Here is a 26982-nt window from a genome sequence, read left to right on the forward strand (position 1 = left end):
CTGAATAAAACTTTAGAAATGTCCCTGTTCGAGTGTTGTACATAGTTCTGACCACAGATTACAGGATGAGATCTCACTAAAAAGCAGACAAAAAAACATGTATAAGCACGTTACCAGAAACAGAGAAGTTTAATCATTAGAAAAGATGGATTGGCTGGGGTTATTTTCTTTAGAGCCAAGAAAGCTGGGGAATTCAATTGAGGTGTATAATTGATTATGATTGGCCTAAATAAAATGGACAGGAAGATTCACTCTCTTAGGACGGACGTCAATTTTCAGCACGTGTAGAGTAATAGGTAGTGTAATAGTGTAATAGGTAGAAGAATAGGTAGAATTGAGAACTCCTTTTCACCTGACAGGTGTTTAAAGTCTCTTTCACACAGAGAGAAGCAGAAACTCACATCACCCCCATTGGATATGGCCTTAACATGTGTTAACCTACAAGACAATCGACCAAGAGCTGGATATATGGGACTTGCTTCAATAACTATTTTCTGGTTGTTACAGGTACAGTGGCTAACTTTTGTGCCATAATTCTTCCATGGTTCTAAATGGCCAGAGAGAGTATTTTGGGAGGCCCATGTTAATGGCGAGGGAGTGTATGGAGGGTCTGTGTCCCTACGATGCCTGGAGAAGCACTCCTTTTTTCTGCCAGGCCCCACAACAAAAAAAATCGAAAATGGTTTATCTTATGTTTGATTAGAAGAGGGGCTTTAAAATCAGAACGTGGGAAGATGGCATCTGAATCTCAGATAATTTTAAATGCGTGCTGTCAAATCTGGCAGGGTAAAGACCCCTCCATGTTGTGATAAATGAACATTTTGATAGTACACAACCTGAATACCAATCACTCAAACCAGTGCAGCCCACTCCAAACTATATTTTTTATGTTTGATCCTCATCAAGCACAAAATTTCATTATCAGTTTTCCAAACCTCTTTGCAAACAACCTGTAATAAATTTCTACTAAATAAAAGTAGGAACAAATGTTTTTTTGCGTGTCTTTTCATGTGAAAAGCAAGTTTAATTTGGAATCAGTACCAACACTTACTAATGCCGTGAAGTTGAATGACATGAACATATGTTCCAATAACATCATATTCATTAAACTCCTCTCATCTCTCCAAAAACAGATACATTTGATTACTTCAAATATAGTAACATTAGCAGAAAATCCAATTCATCTTAGAAGGTTACATTTCTGTGATAGTGAATGTTAACAATGACATTAACCTTGGCTGCCACACAAAAAAAATTGACAAGCTTCTTTTCTTGAAGGATAAGTTGTCCATCAACAGTTTTCCCTTAATTTAGGATCTTGATGTTGTGACCTTTTAAGGGAAATTTCAGTGTAATACAGTCACAGAGATGTACAGCATGGAAACAGACCTTTTGGTCCAATTTATCCATGCCGACCAGATATCCTAAATGAATCTAGTCCCATTTCCCAGCACTTGGCCCAAATCCCTCCAAACCCTTTCTATTCATATATCCATCCAAATGTTTCTTAAATGTTAAACTTGTACCTCTTCCTCTGGCAACTCATTATATACACACACACAGCACCCTCTGTGTGAAAAAGGTTGCCCCTTAGGTCCCTTTTAAATTTTTTCCCTCTTACCCTAAACCTATGCCCTCTAGTTCTGGACTCCCCCGTTACAGGGAAAAGACCTTGTCTATTTACTCTTGTCTTCTTGAAGGATTTCTGGCTACTGTGTGAAATACAAAACGGGGTGACAGAATAGGTTAAAACGTTTGTGGTCTCACACTACAAGAAAATTTTCTATCATAAATTTCATTAAAGAACAATATTGAGAAATAATACAGTTCATTGCCTGGAAATTGATTCTTCCTGCACACACTTCATTCTTGTCCAATGAGGTAGTTCGAGTTTGTATGTTCATTCTGTGTCAGAAATGTCTAGTCAGCCAGTTTGAGCCAAATATAATTTCATAGATCTTAGGCCTGACATCCGTACACATTGTTAGTACAATGGTTGTTTCAGACCTATATCCAACACGGGGCTGTGATTTTACATGGCATGCACTATGCACACTGCAGACAATATATTCAGGTACTCAGCAGCATGGTGGAGGCTGCAACTAAAAGTAATTCAAAGAATTTATCCTTGGCTCCCTGCAATTTCTCATCTACATGCTACACCTTGTTGACATCTAAGATGTAGCATAATTTTTTTTACTATTTACAAGCAAATTGTCATTGTTTTACCTTTCAGGTTGCTTTTAATACATCCATCGTGAAGCTGGGAGTAACAGGTTTGCTGTGGTTTCACATCAAAACGGAAGGCCACTGCCAACTACCGCTCATCATCATCCAGATTGTTGCCCCACTCACCATCACAGGACTCTCCTGAAGATATTGGTTATCATCCAAACTTGTAACCTAGCTCTTCCCTTATGACATGAAGGAAACCTCAGATCATGAATGGGAATGCAGCTCATTGGTATTGCATGAAGCTGGCAGCATGCTCCTAATGCTAGCTATGATTTGGAGACGCTGGTGTTGGACTGGGCTGCACAAAGTTAAGAATCACACAACACCAGGTTATAGTCCAACAGGTTTATTTGGAGCACTGGCTTTCGGAGTGATGCTCCTTCATCAGGTGATTGTGGAAAATAAGATTGTAAGACACAGAATTTATAGCAAACATTTACAGTGTGATGTAACTGAAATTATATATTGAAATAGAACTGGTGTGTTTGATGAGACACAACAAACAATCCAGGTCTTTTTCAATATATAATTTCAATTACATCACACTGTAAACTTTTGCTATAAATTCTGTGTCTTACAATCTTATTTTCCACAATCACCTGATGAAGGAGCATCACTCCAAAAGCCAGTGCTCCAAATAAACCTGTTGGACTATAACCTGGTGTTGTGTGATTTTTAACCTCATGCTAGCAGCAGTGATGGAATTTCACTTCAAATTAATCACTGTCTAATTTCCAGTCTCTCCATTACAAAATAGAGGATTGTAAAACTGATTGTAAAAGGAGTCCTTCTTTTAATGGACAGAATTAAAGAAGAAGTTTTTTTGATAATACAATCAAACAGTTCTTCAATGCACTCTGTCAGTGACAGAGAAAGGCAGATTACAAAGAAAAGCAAGCAATTAGAAAGGTGGAATGTTCAACATAAATACATTTACAGACAATCTCAGGATGGTGAATAGGTTCTGTTCTGGAATCTTCCACAAGTTAATTTGTATGCAAGTCAGAACACAATTCAGGGAAATGCAAAACAGCTGTTCATAACCACAGGGGATGTTTGTATATGGGGCCTTAACAATCAAACCCCTGGTTGGGATTGCAGTTGTAAATACCAGCTTTCATAAGTCGGATGCTTGCAAATCGAGGACTTCTTACATTAGATTAGATTACTTACAGTGTGGAAAAATGCCCTTTGTCCCAGCAAGTCCACACTGCCCCTCTGAAGAGAAACCCACTCCCCTACCCAATATTTACCCCTGACAAACGCACCTAACACTATGGGCAATTTAGCATGGCCAATTCTCCTGACCTGCACATCTTTGGATTGTGGGAGGAAACCGGAGCACCCGGAGGAAACCGGAGCACCTGGAGGAAACCCACGCAGACACTGGGAGAATGTGCAAACTCCACACAGACAAGCGGGAATCGAACCCAGGACCCTGGTGCTGTGAGGCAGCAGTGCTAATCACTAAGCCACCATGCTGCCCCTTCTCTACAGTTTTGTTTGAATTCTTGAAAGATCACTTTGACAGCCAAAAAAACCTCTTTAATCATGATCTGATCATTTTCCCCAATTGGTAGTAGCGTGCCAATCATTTGTTCCGACAGTTAGATTTTCTCCAAAGAGTTCAAACGGTTCAAAATTTGTTAAAAAGGGGTTCAAATTGTTTACAACTAGGATTTGTTATATATCATATATCAAATAGCTTTATTTGAGATTCATGATCAAGGGTTGATGAAGGTATTTAACCAGTTGACAGAATATTTATGCCAGGGAACTGATACCCGAGTTGGCAGTGGATCACCTGCTTTCTAACCAGATGGCCATAATTTCAAGTCTCAATGCTGGAAAGCACAGGAGAGCAACCAGAATCAATTTGACTTACAATTGTCTTGGCACTCCTGTGGTGAAGCATCTTGAATTTGCTAAGTACTATCTTCAGATTAGAAGTAAAGAGAAACTCTGTATAGGATAATTCAGCATAAATCAGAGCTCTGTCATCTGTGGGTGCAGTATACGGCATGACTGAATTATCACTTTCTCCGTTTAAGCAAAATAACAGAATGAAACTAATCAAAAGCAGAAAATCAGCGTCATAGAAAATTAAGCATAAAATTGCAATAAAAACTGCACATGTTCTTCAGTAGTGTACATTGGCATCTTACTGAATCTGCAGTACCAACAGAAACTACTTCACCCATTGTCCACGTCTGCTCTTTGAAAAAGCTGCCAAAAAAATCTAGCCCTACTCATCCACTTTGCCACACAAACCTGCACACCTTTAAGTATTTAACTGGTTCCCTTCCATAAATTATGACAAATTATTTCCACCTCCTGCTCAGCCTGTACATCCAAGGTTGCACAAGGTTACTGAGAAAAAAGATTTTCATCCTTACTTCTTAGCTTTTTGTCAATTATTATTATCTCTGTTAAATTTCTCCTGAACCTCCTCAGCTCTAAGGAGTACTATCTGAGCTTCTCTATGTTCTCCAGAAAATAGAAATCTCTCATCCCTGGTATCTTTCTTTTTAAATATCCTTTACATCCTTGATGTACTTTCCAAAACATGGTGCTCAGAATTGGATGCAATATGCCTGCTAAAGATGAACAAATAAGTTGTAAAGATTTTGCATGACTTCCTGGTTTTTGCACTCTTTGCCCTTGTGTGGCTTTTAATTGTCCTTCTTTACCTTCTCAAAAGCTGTCGAATGCACAAGCAAGAATATCTTTGCTCCCGAACCCCTTTCAAAATTGCACCATTTTGTTCATACAGTCTCATTATTTTTCCATTAAAAGTGCATCACTTCATATTTCTTTACTAAATTTCATCTGCAAAAATGTTTACCCATATCATATAGTTGATATTCTCATGAAGTCTGCTGCAATTTTCCTTATCATTTACTACATTTCCAAGTTTTGTGTCACCTGATAATTTTGGCCCATATACCCAGGCTCACATCAACAACACTTGAAAACTTGTAGCCTTCTTGATACCAATGCAGGAAGACTCAGCAATATATTTCCTTGCAGTCAGATGAAAAGCTATTCACTACACAATTTTCTGTCTGCCAATCTTATCAAATTTGTGTGCATACTGCCACTGACCTTTAAACTCAAGAGCTTCCATTTCCGTCAATTCTATATTTTGCAATGTACAAAATACCTTTCAAAATTCCACATACATATCATAATTGAAATATCAGCAAGTATCTTTGCTACTTCTTCCAAGACCTCAATCAAGATCAACATCACATGAAAATGAATAGGGGACACCATTTGATATATTGTTTTAAATGAGGGCAAATGGTATCTCCAACTGCAAAGATAAATTTCCTGTGTAAGAGGCATTGCCAATTGCATCTCTACTGAAATGCTGAACTTATCATTAAAAATTTTGTCTTGTTGCTTTTTTTATTTTTGGTGCACTGCACAGCTAATTGTAACTCAATTACATTCAAAAGATTTGTATGATGGCACTCTAATCCTATGAGAATATTGCAGCTGGTGTTTGCTAAGTGTTGAGGAGGGAGAGAATTAGAGAAGAAATTTACATTTAAACAAAGAAAAATGATTAATTTGTGTTATTATAATTGTGTGAACATATATCAGATTACATCATTTGCATAATGTATGAAACATTTCATTTTTAATGTTTAATTCATCGAGTGTATTTGTGCATGATGGCAGCAGTTCTACAAAAAATCAGAACCCAATGAGCCTGTTGGTGAAATACATACTCATTGAGATTGTTTGATGAGAGTCATTATTTGAAGTACTTTAAACAGGTTTTGAAAAGGGAATAAGATTATAGAATTGAGAAAGATTGCTTTCATATTCCCTCAATACTAATCTGGAGAATAGTAATGTCAATTATCAATGTTTTACACTGACAGTCAACTGTTCACATTTGTTGTCTGACAAAATACAGCTTGGGATTCTGATGAGCTACTTTGAATCCTGAAGGCAAATATCTTAGATTCAAAGAACCATAATATTGGTCTTCTGCATCTAACCGAGTCTGTTTGTTGATCCTGTGAGTAGGCAATTCCCACACTTGTAATTGAATATGAGTAAATGGTGGTGAGCCAGTGTGGATATATGTTCGAGGTTTGTGGCTGACTTCTTCTTTTGCATAGATTTGAAACGCCACATGCTTCTGAATTAACATGAAAACTTGACATTAACCATGGAGCAATGCTATAAAAATAGCTGTTGCTATCTTTTATTTTAATTTTCTATTCTGTAATTCTTTCAGAAAAGAAAATATATTTGGATTAGATGCTGATGATGAATCAGCACACTAAGCCCTTTCAATCTTGAATAATTTTTTTCATCAAATTAATTTGATCAAAAGTCGACAATATCAGTATCTCAATCTACATTGTCAGAGAAGTATAATGATGATCTCTGAGGCAGCTAATTGGGAAAATATGTACAAACCTTTAGGCCAGGACCAGCAGACGAATTCTCCAATGCTTCATGTGCAGCATAGTCATAAGAAGGGGGCGTTCATGTAGACTTTGGTGAGTTTGTTTATACAAAGGCAGCAGTTACACAAAACCAGAGTGCTCAGTGATTTTGTAGATTCCCTGAACACAATATTCCATCAATGCAGAATGTTACAAAAAATTCCAAAGTATATTCCAATAACAATTTTTTTCACTGTTTACTTTCAATACTCACGTATCTGCAATTTAGCCCTTTCTCTGTAATATTGACAGAAAAAAACCTACCTATTTAAACAACATAACAAAAGTTGGTAAAATGTTAAATCTCAGAATGTCAATTTGTACTAAACTGAACAGGAAACAAGTATACCAAACAAAATAGTTGTTGCTTAGTTGAGACCATAATGATTGCCATTAATGAAACCAGGATTGTGTCGCCTCATGACCACAGTTTCACACAAGTGCTTTAAGTCTCAATTCAAATGCATCAACCGGATATTTCAAATACATATTACAACTGACAATAACATATCCAGGTATTAATAGATAAAGCAAGAGGAAACTGAGCGCCGATGAAAGAAATGATCTCTGCTTCATTCATCAAATGCCAATTTAGGGACTTGCATCACCTAACTGAAGAATATCATGAGTGTCAATCAGACTGTCATTCAGTAATTCGCATTTCTTGGTGTTCCTTGCCAATTTGGGTGATTGTTCAAAACAGAATGAGAATATTATTGAAATTGAAGCACTTTGTGCAATGTGCTGCACATTTCCACTGCATTTTGCTGATTCCTCCACCTCTAGCTCCACTGGTTTAATCACTGCCAAGACTAAATATAGATGTTTAAGCCTCTGAAGAGCTTATTACTGAGATTTTCAGTCATGGCAACACAGTGGTTTACTCCTTCACTTGAATGATGGATTGACTGCCAGCTCAGTCCATCTGCTCCACAATTTAATAATTCTACATTAGCTGACATGGGGGATCCATGACCTCACGGACACAGACACCAATCAAAACTCTGTGGAAAGGCCCAGGCTTTGAGAGTGTGTATGGCACTGAAAGCTAAATTTTAAACAGCTAGTTGATAGAACTAGGAAACACCTTCAATCTCAACCCAATTACAGGTGAATGTATACAGACTATAAAACTTATGAGCTGAAAATGTGTTGCTGGAAAGGCACAGCAGGTCAGGCAGCATCCAAGGAGCAGGAGAATCGACGTTTCAGGCATGAGCCCTTCTTCAGGAATGGCTGCCTTTTCCAGCAACACATTTTTAGCTTTAATCTCCAGCATCTGCAGTTCTCACGTTCTCCTATAAAACTTACGATGCAGGAACAGAAGTAGGCCACTCGGCTCATCAAATCTGTTTTGCCATTCAATGACAGCACAATAGATCTGATGTAAGAGCAAATTACTGCAAATGCTTGAATCTGAACCGCAAACAACAAATGCTGGAGATCACAGCAGATCAGACAGCATCCATTGAGAGAGCAACCTAATGTTCTGAGTCTGAATGACTTTTCATCAGAGCTGAAGTGAAGTGTTCAGGGGACAGCAGTTATGCTATAGTTGGGGGGGATGTGGTGGGGTGTACACTGTTGGGGAAAAAAAGGTGCTGGATGTTCAGATTAAGTGGTCAGAATGTGAGAAGGGCAGAACAATGGTGTGTCTAACTGCCAAACCGGAAAGAACAGACAGTCCCACTGGGGTGGGGGGTGGGAAGAGACGTCCTGGTGACAGGGAATGTAATAAGCAAAGCTAAAAGAAAGGGAAGAATGGGAATTGGTTCACAATCTGAAGGTGTTAAACTCAATATTAAGTCCAGGAGGCTGTAAAGTGAGATGCTGTTCCTCCAGTTTGCGCTGTGATTCACTGGAGCACTGCAGCATGCCAAGGACGGACAAGTGAGCATGCGAGCAGGATGCTGTATTAAAATGATTGGTTTGCGCACAGGTTAGAGGTGTTCCACAAAGTGTTCACCCAGTCTGTGTTTGGTTTCCCCAGTGTAGAGTTGGCCACATTGGGTGCAGTAAATACAATACACAAGACTGGAGGAGGTACAGGTGAAATGCTGCTTCAACTGAAAAGAGCAGGGAGGAGATGAAGAGGCAGGTGTTGCACCTTCTGCAATTACATGGTAAGGTAGAGGTCATTCCCCCCAACACACCCTAGTCCATTTATTGACCACTAACACTCACCCCTACCCATAGTACTTTCCCATGGAGGAATAACATCTCATCTTCAGACTAGACACTTCACAACCTCATAGATCATGGAATCCCTGCAGTGTGGAAACAGGCCATTAGGCCAAGTACACACCAACCCTCTGAAGAGTAACCCACCCAGACCAATTCCTTAAACCTATTACTCTACATTTACTCCTGAGTAATGCACCTAACCCACACATCACAGACCACAAAAGGCAATTTAGCATGGCCAATTCAGCTAGCCTGCACATTTTTGGAAGGTGGGAGGGAAGGCAGAAGAAACCCACACAGACAAAGGGAGAATGTGCAAACTCCACACAGACTGTCTCCCAAAGCTGGAATTGAACTTGGATTCCTGGCACTATGAGGCAGCAGCACTAACCACTGAGCCACTGTAGACTTCATATTGAGTTCAACACCTTCAAATTGAGTTCAACACTTTCAAATTGTGAACTCACTCCCATTCCTCCCTTTTGTTTTAGCTTTACTTGTTGCATTCTCTGTCACCATGTCCTCTCTCCTTCCCCCGCTACCCAACCCCCATCCCAGTGCTCCTGTTTGTTCTTTCCAGTCTGGCAATTAGACACACCATTATTCTGTCATCTCACATTTTGATCACTTAATCTGAACTATCAACATCTTTTCTCTTCCAGTATTCTACACCTCACCACATCCCCTCATGCCCAACTATAGCATAAATGCTGTCCCTTCCACACTTCACTTTAGCTCTGATGAAAAATCATCTAGACTTGAAGTGTTAGCTTACTCTCTCTCCATGGATGCTGCCTGACCCGCTATGATCCCCAGCATTTGTTGTTTACAGTTCATAGCTGATCTGATAATACTCAAACCCAATTTCTTGCATTATTTACATTACTCTTGATTCCCTTACTGATTAAAAATCTTTCCATCTCAGACTGGAATATGCATTAATATCTCAACATCCATAGCCTTCTGCAGTAAAGAATTTCATTGATTCACTATCCTCTGAGGGGCAACATTCTGCCTCACCTCTGTCCAAAATGAGAAACCTCTTATTCTGAGAATATGCCTTCTAGTACTAGACTCTCCACCAAGGGGAACCAACCTCTTAATATCTACCATCAAGCACCTTAAGAAAGTTGCATGTTCAAAAAGGTTATTCCTCATTCTTATAAACTCTAATGAGTACAGGCCCAACTCATTCAAACTCTTCCATACAAATCTCTTCATGTCGGGGCAACGTAGTGAATTTTCTCTGGGCTGCCTCCAATGTCAATCTATCTTGCTTAAGATAAGATCACATTTGTTCACAGCAATCTAGGTGTGTTATAACTATTGAGTTGTACACTTTCAGCAAGATTTGTCTATTTTTATATTCTCTTTACTTTGAAATAAAGGCCATTTTGTTTCCCTTCCCTACCACTTTTCAATTTTTATGCTATTTTTTCATTATTCATGCTCAAGAACCCAAAACATCTCCCTGTGGTGTAGCTTTCTGCAGTATTACTCATTTTAATAACATTCAGCTCTTCTATTCTTTCTGCCAAAAGGCACAAGTCTCACATTTTCCCACACTATGTTTCGTCTGCCAAGTTTTTACTCAGTCGGTAATCTGTCCATATACATCTGTGTACTGTTTGTGTCATTCTCATGACTTGCCTTCTCATTTATTTTTCTATCATCTGCAAACTTGGCAAAATTAAATTAGTTTTCCTCATCTAATTCATTGCACTCAAAATAAATTGGCCTCAGCACTGATCCCCGTGGCACTCTACTCGTTATAATTTGCCATTCTTAAGATGCCCCCTTTACCCCAACACAGCTTTCTCTATGGTTAGCTAACCCTCTATTAATGCTAACATACTACCCCTTACAACATGGGCTCTTATTAAGGTACAGCCTTATGTGCAGTACCTTATCCAATAACTTTTGGAAACCATATATGTTATGTCTACTGCTGCTCCCTTATCTATCCTGTTTGTTACCCCCTCAAAGACCTGTAAATCATTTGTCAGTCATGAATGTCCTTTCACGAAGCTGTATTGAGTTTACTTAATTATACAGAGGAACCTTGATAATCTGGCATTCCATTAACCAAACTTTGAATAATCCGGACAAGATCGCAAGGTCCCAATGCTTGGCTGAACTGTGTTATCTAGCATTCGATGATCTGAACATTTGATTATCTGAAAAAAATACTCCCTGCCCGTGTCATTTGGATGATTGAAGTTCCTCTGTATTATATATTTTCTAAATGCTCTGCTATTACATCTTTTATAATGGACACTAACATTTCCCAAAGATGGATGTTAAGCAACTGACTTTTAGTCAGTTCCTTTTGTCTCCCTCCCTTTAAACATTTGAAAATTTCAATGTTTTGGGATTTTTCCACAATTTAAGGATCCTATACAATTACTACCAGTGCATCCAATATCTCTCTGTAGTTACTTCTTTTAATATCCTAGGATGCAACCAATCAGCTCCAGGAGATGCATTGGCCTTTACAGAAAATGTACTAGGAATACTAATAGTGCAAGTGATAGTCATTGCAATTATTTCCCACACTGTCATTTCGTTCCTTGATTACTTAATATGTTTTGAAAAGCATTAGTGTCTTCCAAACTATGAAAACAGATGCAAATCATTTATTCACACTCCTTGGTTCCCTGTTATTATTTCCCCAGTCTCAATCTCTAAGGGGCCTACATTCACTTTGGCCTTTCTCTTTTAATATATTTAAAGAAGCTGTTACTGTCCATTTGTACTTTTCATACTAGTTGACCTTCAGAATTTATTTTCTTGTCATGTAGATTTTTAAAATGTTCCCAATCCTCTGTCGCACCACTAACCTTTGCCACATAATATGCTGTTTTCTTTTAATTTGGTGCTATTCTTAACTTCCTCGGTTAACTAAGGTCAATTTATCCCCTGCCTTCTATCCTTCTCCCTCACTGACATATATTCTTGTTGTAAGCTACTCACTGTTTTCATAAACAGCTGCCATTATTCAACAACCATCTTTTCTGCAAAAATTCTTTCCCAGTCCACTCCAGCAAATTCTATTCTAACTCAGTTGTAATTATACTCTTAAGTTTAGCACAGTTGTTTCAGACACAATATTCTCACTCTTAAACTGAATGCTAAATTTTACCATGTTATGGTCACTGTTTTCTGGGGGATCCTTTGTTTTAAAATCATTTATTAAACCTGCCTCATTACATGTTACCAGATCCAGAAAGATCTGATGCCTGGTTTACAATATATTGTCCTAGAACAACGTTCTCAATACGCTCCATGCACTCTTTCTTGTGGCTACTTCGGCAAATTTCCGTTCTTAATTTCACCAATATCTTATGATCCAAGATCATTTTTTTCTGTCATACTTATTCCATCACTTACTAACAAAGCTACTTCACCACTCTTTCCTTCTTGCCTGTACTGCTGAAAAGTCACATATCCCTGAATATTCAGAATGCAGCTTTAATCTCTTTGTAATGTCTATAACGTCAAATCCAGTATCCTCTATTCATCCCATTATTACATTTGCTTTGTGAAAAATAATATGTGCATTTCAATTACACAGCCATTAATTTTGTCTTTTTACTTATTCTCCCTTTGACTCTACTTGCTGATGTCTTTGGATGGTCATACATTTTGTCCTTTCCTGACCTAATCGGAGTGTCATTGTCTAAGTAACTGCCTGGAAGTGCTGCATTATCCTTTTCATTTATAAGCCTATGTATCCTCTCTCTGTAAATCATGCACACCCACCCTTCTCCACATTTATTTTAAAATCCTCTCCGTAGCCCGAGTCATTCAACTCACCAGGATGTTTGTCCTGATATGGTTTAAGTGAAGACCATACCAATGGAACAGCTTTCTTCTACATGAGTACTGGTGCCAGTGCCAGTGCTACACAAACTCAAAGCCATTCTAACCACACCAATCTTTCTGCAATGCATTTAACTTTTGGACTTTATTTACCATATGTCAATTTGCCTATGGCTCAGATGGTAAGTCCAAGATTATTACCTTGGATGTTCTGCTTTTTCATTTAGTTCCCAGCTGTTCAAAAATTTGATCTGTAACTCCTTTTCAGTTCTATCAAGGTATTTTGTGTCAACATGGACAGCGATAAATGGATTGCTCTTCTCTCATCCCAAGTTCCTCTCCACCTGAAGAGATGTTCTTAACACTGGTACTGGGTAGGCAGCACAACCGTTGTGATTCATCCTCAGAGCTACAAAGAGCAATATCTATCCCCCACATGGTCCCCTATGGGGACTATTTCCTCCCCAAACTCAAATGCAGAACGAGAATTAATTCCTGGTACTGAACAGTTGTCTCTTTCCCTTCCTCCATTTCACTCACTGAAATACAGAACTTTGGTACTCTAGTGCAAGTTCTATTCAAGTACCAAGTAGCACTAGGTTGGCTACTCATATATGCTCCTAATATAAAAGGCCTGAGTCGATTAATGAAGATTCATTTCAACTGGTTTTTAAATGAAGCTGGTGTTTCACTGAAATTCTTGAAAAACTCTGCTGAAGGCTAACAACTACAAGCAAATCTAATGTCATTTACAAAATACCATGTAAGGACTGTAACAAACACTACATTGGAAAAACAGGCAGAAAACTAGCCACCAGGATACATGAACACCAACTAGCCACATGAAAACATGACCCTTTCTCACTAGTATCCTCACATACAGGTGAGGAAGGACACCACTTCGACTGGGACAGCACATTCATCCTAGGACAAGCCAAACAGAGACATGCACGAGAATTCCTGGAAGCATGGCATTCCAATCGGACCTCCAACAACAAACACATCGAGTTAGACCGCATCTACCTCCACCTGAGAAAATGAACAGGAAGTGACTTCACTCCAGGAAATAATATCACCACTGGAAATGACATCATCAGCACAAAGAAATCCAAACATATAAATAGAAAGCAGGAATTTTCAGCAGTGCTTCGCCTGAGGCCCACTGAAGGCGTTACCTAGTAAGGTGACAAAACATCTGGAAATGAACCTTCCAGCTCAGCGAGCAAACCTATAATCTCAACCTGAGCTACAAATCTTCTCAAAACTCGCTTGCAACTACAGAATATGAACTGTAGCTTTCAGTTAAATGCCACTTATAAAGTAAATTAGGTTTATCCAAAATAAAATTAAAATTTTCTTACAAAACAATGCACACACTTGGTGCAAGGTTAAATTGAATTTTAAACATGAAGGGACATTATGGTTAAACTTGGAGCTGTTTATAGTATTATATTTACATAGTTTAATTTAGTTTACCTTTAGTTTGCACTAGGTGGAGGAATCCTTGTTTTTTGTTTGAGGAATTCTTTGATATTTTTATCATACTTGGATATCTAGATTTCAATTTTAAAAACTCACCTTAGAGGGTTGCATTCACCTTATTTTTTTTGATTAAACAAAGAATATTTTAAGAACTTCAAGTGTGAAAGTTAGAGTTGAATAAGCCATGGTGAAGCAGCTCTGGAATTTGAGGTCTGAGGAAAGAATGTTTAAGGGTAATTTAAAGTGAGTCTTTCATGCAAAGAAAGTGAAAGAGTAGAAAGGTGTGTAAACAGGGAGAATTGATTTAATGAAATTAAGAGAATTCATAAAACATACTGATAAATTAAATGGAGAAAAGCAAGACAAAAATATATCAGATGATAAATTTATTCTTGTATCTTGGAACAGAGCAACTGAAAGAACCTCTAAAGATATAGGAATAATATCAAAATCTTGAAAAGCTTGAGACTTAGGGAGTTCCTGACAGACTGAAAAGCATCTAGCACTAAAGATTTGCATTAATGTAAGACCAACAGAGTAAGGTGAAAAATTACCATGTTCTTTTTGTGATAAATATTCTTAGGGCATACAAAAGAACAATGGCAGAAATAGAAATAAAACAGTTTTCAAAAGGCATCTGGATAAACAGATACGAAAAAAACAATTCAAGGGGTTTTGGGAAAGGAACCAATGCATCATTTTATCAGAGGAGCCTCATGGCTCTGTTCTGAGGTGTGTATTCTAGGCAATTTGAGCATAATGTATGCTGCTGATTACTTTCCAATAGCTCTCTCTGTGCTTGGATATTGGACAAAAATAGAATCAAGCCGGCTGCAACAGTCACTAGCAGAACTTGTGCATAGATAAGGTATCAAAAAAAGTGACCAGTCCCTGTACAAGTGTACCCAAATGAAACATCAATGAAAAGATGGAGAAAGGAAGGAAATCAATTGTGAAAATCAGCAAGGAATTAAAAAAATAAAATCTTCACTTACAATAAAATTAAAAGAAACTGTCGGAAAAATTTTAACTCTAAGGCAGTTCGGCCGGGAAAACAGATGGGCCAGCCAATGTTTTGTGAGAGGCTGAGTCCATTTACAAAGAGATGGTGAGCCCCATAAGAAAACAAATGACTGGGACAGTTCACTGGGTTCTGGCCGAATAATATCTATTGATGAGAGACACGACAATTCCATTGTGATGATGAGTTGGGGACAGGGGCTCAGAAAATGAAAAGGGGTTGGAGCTCAGATCGACAACAGCATGAACATTCCTTGTCAAGCCAGGAATAAAAAGGGCATACACAACTCTGTTAACCTTGTAAACTCCTCCTTACTAACACCTGGGGATTTGTGCCACAATTGAGAGCACTGTCCAACAGAACAGTCAAGCAACTGCCTGCCATAATCATTCTCACAGAATCATAACATACAGACAATGTCTCAAACACCAACATCACCATTCCTGGATATGTCCCGTCCCACAGGAAAGGCCTAGCAGAGCTGGTGGCATGAAGGTATACATTTGGGATGGAGTTGTCCTGGGACTCTTTAACCTTGGAGCTGGATCCCATGGGAAACATAGGAAAAGAAAACCTCCTGCTGATTACTACTGACCACCCTCAGCTCCCTCAGTGATAAACCAAACTCTTCCATTTGGAACACCACTTGCAGGATATATTGAGGGTGGTAAGGGCACAAAGTGTACTCTGAGTCAGTGCTTTAATTTCTGATGACTGAGCTGGTCCAGTCCTGAAGGGCATATTCTCTAGACTGGGCCTGAGGTAAATGGTGAAGGAACCAAAAAGAGGGAAATCAAAACAAAAGAACTGCAGATGCGTGAAATCTAAAACGAAAACAGACATTGCTGGAGAAGGTCAGCAGGGGATGGCAGTATCTATGGAGAGAAAGCAGAGTCAACATTTCAGTCCGGTGACCCTTCTTCAGAAGTCAACACTGGTTCAAAGAGTACAGGATGACATACCAGGAGCAGCACCAGACATACTTAAAAATGGAGTATTAACCTGGTGAAACTACAGCACAGCACAATTTGCATGTCAAACAATGTGAGCAGTATGCAAGACCGAGCTTAGCAATCTCACAACCGACAGATCGGATCTAAACTCTGAAGTTCTACAACAAAACAGTCATGGAAGCTTCACAAATATCCCCTTCCCCAATAATGGAGGAGCCAAGCTCATCAGCCAAAAACTGCCATTTAAATACTGTGACGACAAGACAGACCAAGGTCAGAAATTCTGCAGCAGTTACCTCACTTCCTCTCAGAGCCTTTCCATCATTGACAAGGGACAAGTCAGGAATGTCATAGATAATTGTTCATTTGACTAGGCGAGTGCAGGTTGAAGAACACTCAAGAAACTCGACACATCCAGGACAAACCTTCCCTCTTCACTGGCACTCCACCAAACACCTTCAACATTCAATCCTTTCACCAATTACAGAGGAACCTCGATTTCCTGGCATTCGATTATCCAAATTTCAGATTATCTGGCAAGATCGCAAAGTCCTGATGCTCAGCCAAAATATGTTATCCGGCATTTGATTATCTGAAATTTGATTAACCGAACGAAATACTCCCCGGCCGTGTCCTTCGGATAATTGAGGTTTGTCTGTACACGCAGCAAAAACATTATGTACCATCTACAAGGTACAGATTAACAATTCACCAATGCTACTTCGACAATAATTTAAAAACTTGTGGTTTCTACCAACTAGAATAATAAGAGCAGCAAATGTTGGGGAGGTGATGGCCTAGTGGTATTAACACTGGATTGTTAATCCAGAGAGCCAGGTAATGTGCTCGGAGTCCAGATGGTGGGATTTGAAATCAATTAAAAAAAAATCTGGATTTAAGAGTCTGATGATGACCATGAATCCATTATTGGAAAAGTCCATCTGATTCTCTAATGCCCTTGAGGGAAGGAAACTGCCACCCTTATTTAGTCTGAATCACAGACCCACAGCAATATAGTTGACTCTCAACTGATGTCTGGGAAGAACAATAAATGCTGACCTAGCCAGTGACACCCTCACCCTGTGAATGAATGAATTTAAAAAAAACCATGGGAACAGCACCATCTTCCTGCCCTTGTAAGGGACAACCATCCTGACTTGGAACTATATCACATTCCTTCACTGTTGCTGGTCAAATGCTGAACTCCTTTCACAACTGCACTGTGGCTACAGCTTCACCACGTGGACTGTAATGGTTTAATGAGGCAACTGGGCATCAGCTTCTCTTGGGCAATTAGGGATGGACAATAAACATTGGACTTGCCAGCAATGTTCAAAAGTCGTGAACAAATAAAAATTAGTCATAGTGTCGGACAGCATAGGAACAGACCCTTCTGTTCATTCTGACCATGTTCCCAAACTAAACTAGTCCCACCTGTCTCCATTTGGCCCATATCCCTCCAAACCCTTCCTATTCATGTACTTATCCAAATGTCTTTTAAACATTGTATCTGCATCCACCACTTCCTCTGGCTGTTCATTTCACACACTAACCACACCCTTTTAAAATCTTTCTCCTCTCAAATATGCCCCCCTAGTCTTGAACTCCCCCACCTTTGGGAAAAGACCTTTGCTATTCACCTTATCTATGCCCCTCAAGATTTTATAAGCTTCTATAAATTCTTACTTGTTTTATGTTCTATTGAACCTAATGTAATGTTGACAATTTAACCTTGTTAACAAATTCATTTTTTTTCCTTGATATAAGGCCTTGGTTGACAAACAACGGACAGAAAGTAACAGGGAGATTATGGGGGGAGGGGGAGCAGGGGAAGGTGAATGATTCACAACTCTGGAAGGAAAGTTGACAGTAAACCGAGAGACTCAGAACAAATCTTCTTCAAAAATAACACCACGATTGAGGAAAGTTAGCACAGACTGGGACTTTTGTCCCACAATGGCAAGTAATTCCACCCTCTGGAGTTACCAGCTAATCTCATTAGAGCACAATGTTGGATTGTAAAATGGAGAGCAGGTTTGAATGTCTCATGTTATTGAACCTAATGTTGGGTCCAGAAGGCTGCAAAGTGCCCATGCAGAATGTGAAGTGTTCCTCCTCCAGCTTGCTTGGGCTTCTATGGAATGCTGTAGGAGACACAGGACAGAATTGTGAGCATGAGAGCAAGGCAATGTGTTAAAATAGCAAGCTACCACAAAGTTGGGCTCATGCTTGCAGACTGAGCAGATGCATTTTTCAAAGTGGTCATCCAGTCTGTGTTTTGTCTGAGGAGAAAACTACATGGTGAGCAGTGAACACTGTAGATTAGCTTGAAAGGAGCATTAGTAAAGCATTACTTCAGAGTCACCTGGAAAATGTGTTCAGGGTCTTGGAAATTGAAGAGGGAGGAGATCAAAACACAAGCACTCCTCTCTCTGATTGCTGGGACGGTACCGCGGGGGTGGTATGGAGTGTCAGGCGTGATAGACAGGTAGGCTAGAATGTCACAAAGAGAACAATCCCTTCGAAATGCTCTAAAGCTCCAACAACACATATCTTCTCCTTCCTCCTCTCTTATTATTTTGCAGGTAGTAAGTGACTAATCCACTCTTCAACGTATTTAGTCTTTCCCATCCTGCCTATCAATTTTCATCCCATCCATTATCACTACCATTTCTGCTCCTACTGTTGTTTTGTCAGTTACATCTTCTTTAATAATTACTCATTGTGTATTTCAGCCTTGCCCTCTGCCTATTGTCATAATACACCTACTGTGCCCCAATAGGTCCCATTCTGCTTCTCACTGCCCTCTTATTAGTTATGTGTTCGAGAATGATTTTAGGTTCCCTTTTGTTAGGGGCCATTCTATTCTCAAATTCTCATTTTGCTAGTCTCATCTTCCTCTTCACTTCAGATCTCAATTATTGCATTTGACTTGAATCTCACTTGCAGTGTTCATCTGTAGTGCATCATAAACAATAGCTTTTGTTTCATAATGATTTCTATCCACTTTCGTCATCCAAGAAGCTTTGATTCCCCTACCTTTTCTTATTGTTTGAATGGACTTAACCTTGGGTGATACATAAATAAAAATAGAACTCTAATTTGCTGCTTTATTGGGCTCATTTAACAGGAAAAAAGATAAATCTGCATAAGATTTTCACATTGGTTTTGTATAAGAAGTCTGCTCAAGAGTTTGCATTAATGGATTTTTGAAACAAACAAGGCTTTAGGACAAAAACAAGTATATATGCACTTAAAGTTTGTCCAAAATTAATGCAGAAACTCAATATAAACACAATAGTCAAGATTTTCATTGAGATGGCTGGTGATGGGTTGAGAGGAAATCAAGTGACTTGCTTTTAGGAAATTACATGAGTGGGATCTAAGAGGCACTAGATAGGTCAAAATGCAAAGCCAAAGAACGTGACCACTCTTGAAGATTTTGCACTAACCAAGCCTGTATAAATAAAACCAACATTAAATGCATTCAATTAACAATACATTAAAATTGTGGTTAGTTTACATAACATTTATCAATTACTTCATGAGCAGGATTTGAGAAATGGCATACTGTCACGGTTTTCAGAAAGAGCAGAATTATGACAACAAGATTATTTTCATGAAGACACGGTTTAGCACATTTCAAGCAAAGAGTTACAAAATAAATAGTTGAAAAATGCAGAAGTAAAACAATTACAAATAATTAATCTACTATTTTAAATTTTAAAAATGCAGTACATCTGTTAATGATTGTGTAGCTCCTAGAAAAGAGACCGGTTCACTGTGAGACCTGCTACTCACTCTCTTACAGTGTAACGGCCCCCTCTCCAGAAACTTTGTACTGTTTCCAAAGGGTTGTCTCTTCAAGATCAATAGTTATCAGCTCCCATCTTCTATCATTCATATTGTGGAGGCAGCATATATTTATAAAGAAAACTTAGGTATCTAATAAATAATATCACACCTTTGAACAATAAAGTGTAAACAGTGATAACAAACATTTATGCTGCCACAAATAGCAACATTTGAACTATTGATATCTTTGAGGATGTAGGAAAAGTATTCTTAGACCATAAGCTGGCTTTTCATTGTCCTGTATATTAATTCTATGTAAATTGGTTTGCTAATCATCTAGAAGGGACTGATGGAATGTAGGATCTTGGTAGGCAGGAGGCAGAGATATATAATGCAGCATTCTGTGAACAAATTTAACAAGAAAGCATTGGCATTTAGTTTCATAACTCACAAACTGATGGAGAACTATTTGATATGAGAGGACCAAACAGAAGTAGGACTCAAAAACAAATGGCTGCCGAGTGTGACCTTATGGAGGTTTACAAAATTGAGGGGCATGGATAGGATAAATTGGCAAAGTCTTTTCCCTGGGGTGCATGAGTCCAGAACTAGAGGGCATAGGTTTAGGGTGAGAGGGGAAAGATATAAAAGGATCCATATTGCCATTTTCAGCCTTGGTCATTTTCACAAGGATGCAGAGGGATCAGACAAAGAATCCACCCAGTTTAGTTAATGAGGCAACTGGCAGATTGAGACGCAATGGGAGCCGGAGCAGATAGATTTCTTAATTTTCATGGATTCAACTAAACTGTAGCAGCTTGTAAGTTTTACACCAGCTACTTAGGGTGGGGGATAGGGGAGGAGGGGTGGGGGGTGTGGGTGCATGGTGGGTGAGCTTTTCAATAACAGTGGTAAGCATTTAAAAAGTTAAATAAAGTGGTTTTACCTCCTTTACAATTCATTAGTAAATGTTGCAGTGGGAGTTGTAACAGTGTTCATTAAGATGATTTATGGAAGTGTGCTGACTGGCAGATGTAACTAACCTTAAGACAATGTGCTTGCCAGTTCATTAGAGCTGTCAAGTAAAAGATCAGGATTATTAACATGGAAAGGTCCTCAGATGGGTTAGAAAATGTTAATCTGATGGATAATAGGTAATGGACGTTTCACATCATAGAAGAAAGTATCTTAACATGATAACAATGAGTAAGTGTTCAATAACGTCCAATTGATTTTATGTATTCAATCCAGAAATTCATCAAGATAGTAGTTTTGAAGTCTGTTTATTTATTCAAAACGTTTGATCTGCTTTTGACTGCAATCCAATTGCATCATCATTTTAGAAGAGCTTATGATTGTAGACACAGTTGTTTGGAAAAATCCCTTTAACACACAGAAACAGAGACCGGTGGTGATACTCAGAAATTCTCAGACAGAAAACAAAGTGAATACCTCCAGATTCTGCAATTCTGTGCTTTATCATAGAGTCAAAGAGTCAAAGAGATGTACAGCACAGAAACAGACCCTTCAGTTCAACCCGTCCATGCCGACCAGATATCCCAACCCAATCTAGTCCCACCTGCCAGCACCTGGCCCATATCCCTCCAAACCCTTCCTATTCATATACTCATCAAAATGCCTCTTAAAATGTTGCAATTTTGCCAGCCTCCACCACATCCTCTGGCAGCTCATTCCATACATGTACAACCCTCTGTGTGAAAAGGTTGTCCGGTAGGTCTCTTTTATATTTTTCCCCTCTCACCCTAAACCTATGCCCTCTAGTTCTGGACTCATGCACCCCAGGGAAAAGACTTTGCCAATTTATCCTATCCATGCCCTCAATTTTGTAAACCTCTATAAGGTCACCCCTCAGCCTCCGACGCTCCAGGGAAAACACCCCCAGCCTGTTCAGCCTCTCCCTACAGCTCAAATCCTCTAACCCTGGCAACAGCTTTGTAAATCTTTTCTGAACCCTTTCAAGTTTCACAACATCTTTCCAATAGGAAGGAGACCAGAATTGCACACAATATTCCAACAGTGGTCTCACCAATGTCCTGTGCAGCTGCAACATGATCTACCAGCTCCTGTACTCAATACTCTGACGAAACGCCTTATTCACTATCCTATCTACCTGTGACTCCACTTTCAAGAAGCCATGAACCTGCACTCCAAAGGTCTCTTTGTTCAGCAACACTCCCTAGGACCTTACCATTAAGTGTATAGGTCCTGCTAAGATTTGCTTTCCCAAAATGCAGCACCTCGCATTTATCTGAATTAAACTCCATCTGCCACTTCTCAGCCCATTGGCCCATCTGGTCAAGATCCTTATGTAATCTGAGGTAATCCTCTTCGCTGTCCACTACACCTTCAATTTTGGTGTCATCTGCAAACTTACGAGTTACTAACTGTTATGGAAAGTCTCTTTGTTTGTCTAAAGTAGTGTAGATCTTTCACTCTAGAATTGGACTACCCCATTTTTGAGATTGTACACCATTTCCCATGGAAAATTCTGCCTCCTGGCAATCTCAAAAAATGGCAGGATCACAATAGTGGGATTAGTCCCATGTCTTGAATTAACTTCTGATTTGCAAAGCACATCTCTGGTATTAAAAGCCCCTGATTACTTTCTTTTTATCCATAGGCATAATCAACCTCCGTTCCATAGATATTAACTTATGCAAATATTTTAAAGCATCAAATCTAAATGCCAGACCATGTTTTTCAGAAATTGTAGTGATGACACCCTAAACCCTAAACTGGACACAGACACCTCATTTTGATTCAAACAATCTTTATGAAAGTTTAATTACTGTGCAACAACACAGATGTTGTAGAGCTGATAATACTGATAGCTGTGAAAGTGATCCATAGGTATTTATAAATCTATGAAGTGTTCTTTGATGGTATTTCTTGTATTTACCTTTAAATGGATAAATACAGAGGCTATGTACAGATTTCGTCATTCCCACTGAATTGTGGAAAGGTGGATAGATTCTCAGTCAGCAAGGGATTACAAGGTAATCAGAGATGAATGAGAATGTGTCGTGTAGGTTACAGTCAGCTCATTCATGCCCTTATTAAATGATGGAGAAATCTCAAGGGGCCAAATGGCCTCCTCCTGCCGCAAACTTGTTATGTTCATATGTCTGCATGTAACTCTGATGTTGTTCAGATAAAATATCGTGCAAGCAGCACTCTTGTCAAGAAGCCCACACAAAGACCATTTATTGGCATTCACTGTTTCAATTACCTTATTCAATGCACTTTATAAATTAACTTTGTTTCGTTTCAAAAATATTGGCTATTCATTACATCTTATCAAATCTCTGATCTGTGATTTTCACTTGCTCGAACAGACTAAAGATGTAATTTGAACTCTACATTAGTGGCATTATTGATGTAAATGGGAACATCATTAATCTCCAGGTTCATGTATTCTGCTAGGACTGCAACAAAAAAAAGTCACAGATTTCCAATCATAAGAGCAAAGTCCCACTTATGGAAATTGACAACACAAAATGGTGCGAAACGAAGCAAAAGTGTATTACAGGCACATTAACAGGCATTACATAGAATCAAATCGAAAAGGCATGAATGTGGACTGGAGTTGAAGCTCAAAAAATACTCCTTAATTTTGATGCATTTTTCAATGCAAAATATGGCTGTAGAGGCCACTTACTCAAGTATGTCCATCATACCCTCATCAAGCATGTGGCCAACCCAATTTGTCCCTGTTTCTGCTGGCTACAAGTCAAAACTTAGACACAACTTCAAGGGTAAATCTGCAATTTCACTTGGGGAAATCAAACAATATAGATGAAGTGCCATACCTGTCTGTTGTGTGGTCTGGGGTATATGCTGACTTCGCTGTGCATTGTATTGAACAGAAGCAACAGGTCTGAACTGTTGGGCTGTTGAGGTAGGGTACTGGCCAGTTGGATAGTAATACACTGGCAACTGAAAGACAGTCACAGAAAGAAATCTCCAGTTTCAATTCTTGACAGTGTACACATTCCTAATTAATGAGCAAATTTCAAGAATTTAAGTGTGATTGTACCAAATTTCAACATAGTAAAACAAACTGAAGCATTCACTGAAAAGCAAAAGATTTAATAGTGTAAAAATACATTTGTCCAACTTTGTTCTTCTCCTGATAAATTAATTCATCCTTTGTATTTTCTCAAGTAACCCCTTTTCAAATACAGTATGTTGCCATCAATCTCGTTACCACTATGAAACTGTAAATCAGGACACCAACTGCAGTGTTTTACTGCAACCTAATTCCCAATACAATTAGTTCAGGCTCCAGGGAGACATAGGCAATTTGTAGCATGGTCATAGATAAAGGCAACAGTTAGATGCTCCTAGATGAACAACACTGTCTTGATTGTGTTTTTCATTGCAGTTAATGATCTGGAAAAGCAGGCTGTTCCAGTCAGTTCAGATCAAACAAAGAAATACAAAATTTACAGTCTCAAATGAATGCAGACCACAGAAAATGATTATTTTTTGTCTGGTAAATCTACAATTAATCTAGGACAACTGCATCAATGAGGCACATGGGCAGATGCTTCACTTTCCCAGTCATGATTTGGCAAAAGGAGCACTGGTTGGTCATGAAATTTCAAACGTTCCTGCTCAGACCGAGCTGTAACTAATTGTAATGGAGTAAAGAAAGCAATTGTTCACACAGTAGGCAATGTTTTAGAAACATGCCAATCAGCATTTGCATTGATGTTTATACTTCAGAGTACGTGCCTACTAGATAAATATACTAGGAAAAATAACATTCAGCTTTGAGCATTGTGAGGAGTTTTATTTCCAGGTAAGTATTAGTAAGGTGGTGTGAAATGCAAGCAACCTTCATTAAGGCAGAAAATCACTCATCCTGCATGTCCAACTCAATTAAGCAAGATTAATGGAAGCTATTATAACCTCCTTGTGGGCTCTCCCTCAACACAACAAAGGAATTTAGTATCTGCTTACTTAATAATATTTCTTCAATATTGATACAGATTATTGACCAGTCAGGAACTAGTGTACCGATTAAACAGGATGACTGCAAAACAGCAAGGGGAGGATGAGCACCCGTGGTCATGATCCACAGTGATGCTAATGACATAGGCAGAAAAGGGGATGTGATCCTGCATTCAGAATATAGAGAGGTAGAGAGGAGATGAGCAAGCAAGACTCCAAAAGCAATAATCTCCAGATTCTTCCCAGTACCAGGTACAAAGTAGATGAAGATGTGTTTAGAAATGTGATGCAAAAAGAGTGGTTTTAGGTTCCTACCTCATTGGGACCATTCTAGGGGAATAGGACGTGTACATGCCAGATTGATTGCATCTAAAAAGACTATTTACTTGCTAGGCAATTTATTAGTACTGCTGGGGAAGGTTTAAGGTGAACTTGACAGAGAAATACATTGCAGCTGGACATTATTAAATGGGAACAGAGTAACGGAGAAAGTAATGATGTCTAAAACAGGATTCGCTGCACATCAATGTATAGTGTGTGGTAAACATGTCTGTTGAGTTACAATGCAGATTACCATATGGAATTATTCCATTCTGGTGATTAAAGAGATCTGCTTTGAAAAGAGAAAACCTTGGTGTTACATATTCCTCTGTATAAGCTCTCCAGAAAAGGCAAGGAAGAAAGGAAAGAGGAGGGGTGGCAATTTTGTTTAAGGAGAACATTCTGGTACTGGAGAAGAGGATGTTCCAGGGAGCTAAGGACAGATCTATTTGGTTAGAACTAATAAATTTAAACACAATTTATTTGCTAAGTATAGTCTTTGGCCACCAATGAGTTGGAAGAGTGTTGGAGAATCAAATTTGTAAGGAAATTACACACATGAAAAGATGGTAGGATAGCGATAATAAGGGGCTTTAATTATCTGAATATAAATCGGGATAGTCGTAGTGTAAAGGGGAGAGATAGAAAAGAGTGTGTTCATGAACTTTTTCTACAGCGGTATCCAACAGGAAAAGAAATACTGCTACATTTGATTCTTGAGAATGGGATGTGCCAAGTAGATTTTGTGGACAGTGAATTTTGTATCATAAGACTTAAGTTAGCTCGGGAGAAGGACAAGGAACAATACAGAGTTAAAATAATTCATGGGGGATAGCCAACTACAAAATGGTAAAGATGGAGGTGACTCAAATCTATAGGAGCCCAACGTTGGCAGCTGAAATGCTCAGTAACTCTGATATCAACTTTCTCCCTTCCTCTGAACCCATATAGAATTGTTAAGGGGCTTAGAAGGGTACATGCAGAGAAGTTGTTTCCACTGTAGGAGAGTCAAAGATCAGAGGTCATAATCTCAGACTAAGGGGTTATCAACATAACAAAGTGAAGTGGAAGTCCTTCTCTCAAAGCATTGTGAACCTATGAAAGTTTGTACTTATTAGGCCTTACGAGACCTAGTTGTCAAGAATATTCAAGGCTGTGATAGACAGATTTTTAATCAGTAAGGGAATCAAGGGATATAGGGAAAAAGCAGGAAAGTTATTTGGGTGGAACTGAGAAATAAGAAATAAGAAAGGGATGATCACCTTATTGGGATTGCATTATAGACCCCCCAGTAGTCAGAGGGAAATTGAGAAACAAACTTGTAAGGAGATCTCAGCTATCTGTAAGAATAATAGGGTGATAATGGTAGGGGATTTTAACTTTCCAAACATCAACTGGGACTGCCATAGTGTAAAAGGTTTAGATGGAGAGGAATTTCTTAAGTGTGTGCAAGACAATTTTCTGATTCAGTATGTGGATGTACCTACTAGAGAAAGTGCAAAACTTGACCTACTCTTGGGAAATAAAGCACGGCAGGTGACTGAGATGTCAGTGGGGGAGCACTTTGGGGCCAGTGACCATAATTCTATTCGTTTTAAAATAGTGATGGAAAAGGATAGACCAGATCTAAAAGTTGAAGTTCTAAATTGGAGAAAGGCCAATTTTGACAGTATTAGGCAAGAACTTTCAAAAGCTGATTGGAGGCAGATGTTCGCAGGTAAAG

General features: G+C 38.8%; 1 protein-coding gene across 22 annotated transcripts in view; it reads right to left on the minus strand.

The window, feature by feature from the left end:
* The window catches only part of LOC140477357 (cAMP-regulated phosphoprotein 21-like), a 448868-nt gene that overhangs the window by 22679 nt on the left and 399207 nt on the right, over positions 1-26982 (minus strand). For all 22 annotated transcript variants that reach the window (XM_072571088.1, XM_072571084.1, XM_072571087.1 and 19 more), the window contains one exon: positions 23792-23918. In XM_072571088.1, coding sequence (XP_072427189.1) covers positions 23792-23918 — 127 coding nt within the window. The remainder of the gene's footprint in view (positions 1-23791; positions 23919-26982) is intronic.

This window comes from Chiloscyllium punctatum, chromosome 5, assembly GCF_047496795.1.
Source record: "Chiloscyllium punctatum isolate Juve2018m chromosome 5, sChiPun1.3, whole genome shotgun sequence".
In the NCBI taxonomy this organism is placed as follows: domain Eukaryota; kingdom Metazoa; phylum Chordata; class Chondrichthyes; order Orectolobiformes; family Hemiscylliidae; genus Chiloscyllium; species Chiloscyllium punctatum.